The sequence below is a fragment of the Cystoisospora suis genome, assembly GCF_002600585.1.
Source record: "Cystoisospora suis strain Wien I chromosome Unknown contig_4910, whole genome shotgun sequence".
Classification (NCBI taxonomy): Eukaryota; Apicomplexa; class Conoidasida; order Eucoccidiorida; family Sarcocystidae; genus Cystoisospora; species Cystoisospora suis.
In genome coordinates, this window is record NW_027157702.1 from 74 (window position 1) to 7,444 (window position 7,371).

General features: G+C 43.7%; 1 protein-coding gene across 1 annotated transcript; it reads left to right on the forward strand.

Moving 5' to 3' along the window:
• Positions 1-755: 755 nt before the first annotated feature.
• On the forward strand, positions 756-7,273 carry CSUI_008653 (eukaryotic initiation factor-3 subunit; the record flags this gene model as incomplete). The annotated part of the gene is made up of 7 exons (XM_068068780.1): positions 756-1,276; positions 2,109-2,332; positions 3,071-3,315; positions 4,332-4,497; positions 5,268-5,638; positions 6,172-6,276; positions 6,657-7,273. Coding segments are annotated over 7 exons (2,247 nt in total), but the record flags the coding sequence as incomplete, so codon positions are not given.
• Positions 7,274-7,371: the final 98 nt, after the last annotated feature.

The following is a 7,371-nucleotide window of genomic DNA, read 5'->3' on the forward strand; positions in this document are numbered from 1 at the left end:
TGTCTTTCTCAACGATGCCATACTTCTCTTCGTATCTCTCTCATAGACAGAAAGAGCGCTGTAGAGTTGTATAGACTCTATACGGAGATAGATACGGAGAACTCTATGAATGTACAAGTACATCTTCTATCTCTACACGATCTACGAGTAGGCGTAACGGTCTAAAATCTCGTCTGCTGTCTAGTCCACGTCTCTCGGCGATCTATATATCTACCTTCAATCTATCTCGCTGTCGATCTTTGATCTATCCATGTATCTTCAATCTATCTATTTATCTAGCTGTCTATCTATCTATCTCTTGCTCTGCACGATTCAATTCTTTATGTTTTCTACACACTCAGACGGGCATAGGCGAATTCTATTTCCTTCCTCGTGTTTGGCTCTCTTCTTCTTCTTCGTGTCCCCGTTGATCCAGAGAGATTGATATAGCAGGGGAGGTGTGTGTATGTATGTATGTCAGCAACTAACTAGTAGTAGGAGTAGTGAAGTAGCCAAACAACTTGTCTTTCTCGCCTGCCCCGGCTGTCTTTTCAATTCTTTCTCGGGTGTACAATAATACACATACACTATATCCAACTGTATAGCTACACATATCTATATATATATATACAGACATATACGTGTTATGCATGGTGTGTAGCCTAAGTATATACATATATATGTCTACGATCAAGCCTGCATGTATATCATCCATACACATTTGTGTGCCATCCGTCTTCTGTTTCTTCCCTCGAATGAACTTCCGACAACTCCATCTATTTATCTATCTTTTTTTCTTTCCTATCTATCCTTTCTTTCTTTTCTGCAGCTCCTTGTGTCAGCCTTTGTTGGATGCTGTAAGCACGAATCCTCTACTGGAGCCTTACGTGTATCCCTTGAAGAGAGTAGTTTTCCACAAGCTCATCGTGCAACTTTCGCGTGTGTACTCCACGCTCTCCATCAAGCATTTTACGACGCACATCTGCACGTCTTCTTTCTTACCTTGGTCAGAAGCAGAGAAGCTCTTCGTGGCTATCATCCAGCACCAGCAGATATCAGCCAATCGAAATCTCTTTCCTTTGACGTACTCCTCCATCTTACCTGGAGGAGGCGCTACGGCTGGGTATATAGCCTCCGCTGCAGGAGGAGGAGGACCGGGAGGTGCCGGGGGTGTGGGGGGAGGCTTGTCGATACGCTTAGATTATTCAACAAGTTCGATTCTCTTCGAGACCCCTGACGCTTCTGCTGCAAATACATGGAAGCATCAGCTATGCAATCTCGCTAAACAGATTGATCGGTAAGGAAAACACTTGTCACACTTCTACCTACACAGTCACTCTCTCTCTCGGTTTCTCTCTCTACAAATGCATGCATGTATGGATATGTGCATGTAGACAATAGAGAAGGCTATACATGTGGAGGTGAATATAGATGTAGGTGGTGTATAGGAAGAGGGGGAGCTTATCCTCTATTTCGACCCATGCTTTCATGAGCGTACCTGCATGTGGGGAGATAAACACTTTCTTTCTCGCTGTTGCCTTGCGTGTGTATTTTCTTCTTCTTCTAGTAAGAGGGTGAGAAGAGAAAAAGAGTAAAGATGTTTTCTCTTCATCTTCTTCTCTCAAGAGGAGGGTGTCCTCTGGAAGGCTTGGAGATGTCTCTCTCTCTGTCTGTCTATCCCTTTCACCGTATCTGCCATCGCGTTCTTTCGTTAGGTATAGATGGATAGCTCTAAAGTGGGAGAGAGATTTATTTTCTAGACATGCCAAGCTCCACCTTCTGCTGTCTTTCTCTTCACATGTACGTTTACTGATACATCTGTATAGAGATGTCAGTGACTACACCCATACATCCATGTATCTTGTTACATGCGCAGACATCGGATAGGGACTCTGCCCTTGTATGCCTCTCTCCTCTCTCTACTATACATAGACATATAGATAGATAGATGTGTATATCGACTTCACGCTCTCGCTCTTTCTATATCATCTATGATGTGCAGCAGAAGTATCTCGCCGTGTATGTATCTGTATTGATATGTAAGTCTTCACCCATCTATCTGTATCTATCTCTATCTCTTGTTATGCATTTGAGTTTCCTCAATGTATGTTGAACTCTTGTTTGTCTAGGGCGGTTCGTATGATAGCGCCAGGCCAGTCAGCTGAAGAGAGGATCGAGAGAATGAGATTTCTACAAGAGCTTCCTGCAAGACTCGAGGCTGAGACAAGACGCATGGCGGAGAGGACTCGCATCACTCATTCTCGTCGCTTGGAACAGCAAGAAGAGCAGCAGAAAATGGAGGAAGAAAGAAGAAGAAAAGAAGCGGAGCAGAGACGTGTCGAAGAGAAACAAGGTAGGGACAAAGCCACATCCTCCAGAATCATACCTCGATCAGAAAATATGAAATAGTGATAGTTTCTTCCCTATACAAATCCACCCTTCAGTTGACTTGTCAGACGTCGGCATCTCACCTCACTCAGTCAAGATGCTACACACGCACACATACGTACAGACCTATCAGTGTCTTGGGGGGAGAAAGTCACATATAGAGATACATATATATATATACGAATAGGGTGCTGTGTATTATGTACACATGTATATATATATGTATATGTATGTACCTGTGTATGGTGTTGTATGTGATGATAGGGGGGTAGAGAAAGGAGGGCCTGGAAGACTGGCTCGAGTCGATGGAGAAACACACATAATTAACAAGACAAGCTGTAGACACCCATACACAGACAGAAAGATAAATCGGGCGAGAATGAAAGCAAGAATACAGATATCTATAGATATAGATATAGATGCCTACAGATAGATAGATAGATTTAGACTTGATTTGCTTCTTTGTCTTTCGTTTTCTCTATCGGTTCGGGCGACGAGAGGCCGGCCATTCTGACGTGGAAGGATCATAAGCCGACAGACCACCCTTGCCGAGGCATCCATCCCCTGCTGCTCCTCTTGTCGATCTCTCTGTACTATCTATCTTCCTTTGTTTCTTTAGTGTATGGCATCTGGGTCCTCTTTCTTTGAATGGAGGAGCTCGAGTGAGTCAGTACATTTGCTGTTCCTCTTACTTTGTCTGTAGAGAGAGAGAGACGTGAAGAAGCTACACGGCGACGCGAGGAGCGGCGCATGCAGCAAGAGAAGATAAAGCAGAGAAGTGAGACAGCGGCGCAGATGCTTGAAGAGATAAAGAAGATTGGAGGAAAGGCTTCCAGTACAATTTTGATCAAAGGAAAGCAACTTGGGGAAATAAATATCGACGACGTCTTACAAGGAAATGTCGATTACGATGACCTAGAGAAAGCTCAACTCATGCAAATCAATCGAGTAAGAAACAAAGAAGACAAAGAAAAAGACCTCCACATCACACACCACACACACACTAAGATCAATAGCAAGAAGAGAAGAAGAAGCGTTTATGATAGTATCAGCCTACACATACATATGTAGAGATACATACCCCGGTACACTTAGGTGTATAGAAGAAGATCGGGTAGATGATTGATAGGAGAGATGAATGAGTAATGGAAGACCGATAGATGGTCGGATGACATTTCTTTCTTTCTTTCACTTCTATTGACCGACAGTCTAGCCTCACACATACACACGCACCACCAAAAAGACAGAGAGGGAGATACATAAAGAGATCAAGGATAGATAGATAAGGTCATATATATAGATGTATATTTATGTGTCTAGATACATGCCGTCGGCAAGAGAAGATTATCGTTTCATACCTTTTACACTAGGAACTTCCTCTCTGTCGCTCTATAGATAGGTAGGTACATATGTGTATGTATGTATGTAGATGTATGAATAGGTATGTAGACGTTGTTTGCCTTGTTCTCTCTCATAGTCGTTGTGTGGATGGAGAAACAAGAAGAAGAAGAAGAATCAGTCACTCGTGCTGCTGCTACTACTACTAAGAGCATCACTACGACAACAACTAGTACTAATACTACTTACATAGCACGATGATAATAGTTCTAATCATCCTAGGCTTCTTCTTCTTCTTTTCTTCCTCTTTCTGTTGGTCTTCTTCTTCCTTTTGATTCAAGTCAGAACCTTTCATGACTTAGCAACTGTAGACAACTGCTTTGTGATCGCTTACCCCTACGACTCCTTCTACCGCTCTTCTTCTTCTTTTTGTGTCTTCTTCTCTTCTCTGCCTGTCTCTCTCTCTGCCTCTTTCTTTCTTTTGTGTTCTTGTCTTCTTATCTTTCTTCTCTCCTTTTTTCTCTCCCCCTCTTGTTCTGTTTCTTCCTTCCTTCCTGCTTGTCTCTTTGTTTGTCTATCTCTTTCTTTCTCTTTCTTCCGTTCTTTCTTTCGTCTGCTCTGTGTAGGAGAGGATCATCCGTTTGCGTCAGAGGCGTCAGAACTATCGTCGTGTGTGTCATTTCATTCGAGCGTGTCGGGAGGAGGAGTTGCCTCTCCTTATCAAATGGCAAGAAGATCAGCTTAAGAGCGACACCCTTATTCTCCTTGATATGCAAAACAAGCATGAAGAAGGTATTCCCCCATCACATGCCGCGATGAAATAAGGCAAAGAAAAAGAAAAAGGACACTCTCGCCCGCTCGTCTTCTTCGACTTCTTCTTCTATAGCGACAAACTGGAACCTCTCTATCTATCAGTCCATACACAGAGTTGAATAGAGAAGGATAGATAGATAGATTAAAGATAGATAGATAGAGAGAGATAGAGAGATAGATAGGTAGATAGATAGATAGATAGGTAGATAGATAGATAGATAGAAAGATAGAGAGATAGACACACACACAGGAGGATAGAAATAGCTAATAGTCTGAGACACTTCTGTCTATGTATCCATGTAGGTGTACATGTCTTAGGGGTCTTGTTAAGAAGTGTAGATCTTCTTATTCCTATCTCTCGCGATCTAGATGTGTATCGAAGAGCTCTCTCTCTGTGCGTGCCTCCTCTTGTCTCGCGCTCTATAAGTGCCTGTACATCGCTGCTGCATACCTACATATCTATAGATAGAGAGAGGTGTCTTCCCGTCATTTCCTTCGGTCAGTTGTCTATCATGTTTCTCTTTTCTTCTTCTTATTCATGTGTCTTTTTCTCTGTCTCCTTCTCTTTATCTATCTGTGTCTAATCAACCTATTCGTCCACATCTATAGCTCTCTATTTATTTGTCTAGATTTATGTGTACGTCTTCATCTTCCATCCGTCTGTTTCTGTCTGTTGGTTCGTTCATTCTCTCTGTGCTTGTCTTCTAATCTTTCTTTCTTCTTTTTCTCTCTTTCTGTCTTTCTTGCAGAGCATAAAGCGGCATTTGAGGCCGCTTTGGAGGAGAAGCAAATCTTTGAGGTCGTGACCCCTGATAAAGAGCAATGGGTCGGAGAGAAGCTTCGCGAGAGACAAGAAGATTTCGAGAAGCAGGCTCGGGACCAGCATCTCCGCTTAGTCAACGTGCTTAAGCAACAGAAGATCCAGAGGGCAAGAGCCCGCCGTGACGAGCACATTAAGAAGATGAAATTTGAAGCGGAAAAGAAACGCATGGAGGAAGAACAAAAGGTCAGATCAAGAGATAAGAATAATGAAGAAGGAGAAAGACAGAATGGGGGGTCGGGGAGCGATCGAGAAGAAAGGGAGAGAAAGAGAGAGAGCGAGATAGGCAACACACGTTTAGTCGGTCATTTATTCTTACTCTCTCTTTCTTCGGTATCGATGTCTCTTTATCCAAAGACGTGTGGATGTTTGGGTCGTCAAGTGATGAAGGAGTTAACTTATCTGTAGTGTGACTCCTGTGTCTACGTCTATTAGGTGTCTATATGTATGTAGACATAGATGTGTATGACGAGTTCGTACACTATTCATCTATCTCTTTCGACATATCTGTAGAGCTCGAGAAGTATCTATAGATACACATGCAAATGGAAGGGGGGAATGCGTATGCTGGAGACGTTAGATCCATCTATATGTCTGCTGTATGTACAGGAGAGAGAGCGATAGAAAGGGGATAAAAAGTGATACATAGACGTCTCTTAAGGAGGTTCTATCCTATCGGTCTCGTCTTATCTCAGTCAATCTGATACTGCCTCTCTCTCTCCGTCTCTCCCTCACTTCTGTTTCTGCGTGTTGAGATTTCTCTCTTAGTTTTCTGGTGGTTATGTTCGTGTATGCTCGGGTGCTCCTCTTTCTTCTTCTTTTCTTCCTTACAGAAATTCCTCGAGCAGATGGAGAAGAAGAAACAGGAAGAAGAAGCGAAAGCAAAGAGACTCGCAGAACAAGCAGAGAAACAGCGCCAACGTGAACTCGAAATAGAAGTAAGAAACCTCACTTGCACATAGATAGATAGATAGACAAATCTATCTATTTATTTATGTCTATCTATCTACGCCCCTGAACCCTAAAGATAGATAAATAGATTAAGGATAGACAGACAGATAGATACATACAGGCGTCAGAGAGAAAGAGAAGGAACGACTTGATAGTCGTAGTAGTAGTAGTAGGAGTGGTCGTAGAGTGAGTAAGCAAGCCATCTGTCTCTCTCTCTCTCTCTTTCTCTCATGCTCGTCTTTTTTTTCCACAGTGTCGCATTCTTCTCAACATCGTCATATGTCTACGTATGTCTAGCTGTCTGTGTGTCTCTTTGGATGGGTGTTGCCTATGACGATATAAATTGCATGCGTTTCTTTCTTTCCAGGAGAAACAGCGTCAGTTAGATCGTGAGGCATCCGCTGTGATGCGAGGAGGAGGAGGCAACGCTCCGTCATCCAATAGTATCAACTTTACTCGCAACTCTGGCAACACCCCTCAGCATAACAGTACTTCTTCTTCTTCAAGTGTATCTACACCGTCAAATGCAGCAGGGGGAGGAGATCTAGGAGACTGGCGCCGAGGAGGAGGAGGAGGAGTTGAGAAATCTCGCGGTAGCACGAATGGGCGTTTCAATCGCCCCTCTGGAGATGGAGGAGAAGACCTCGAACGATGGCGAGATCGAGAGGGAGGAGCAGGTGAAAGCTCTTCTTCTTCTCGCCCGCGTTTTCGGTTAGCCACATCTGCTTTAACAGAAGTTCTCGGGAGCGGTTCCTCTGCTCCGCCATCTTCTTCACAGGTGGGAGGTGAGGAGTCTTCTTCTTCTTCCTATGGTCATCATAAGGAGGGTGGAGGAAGAGGCGAGGGGGGAGAAGAAAGAAATTCTTCTTCTTCGGCAGGAGTTGACGGAGGAGCAGGAGGGGTCGGAGGAGGGGCAGGCGGCAGCGCAGTGGAAGAGGACGATGAGGGATTTACAACTGTCTCCAGAGGTGGCGGGAGGTAAGAAGGGAGAGGAGAGAAGGAGGAGGGAAAGAAAAGAGCCGAAGAAAATGAGGAACAAAGAAAGATCAATAGATAGATATATAGATACAACGTGAGAAGGA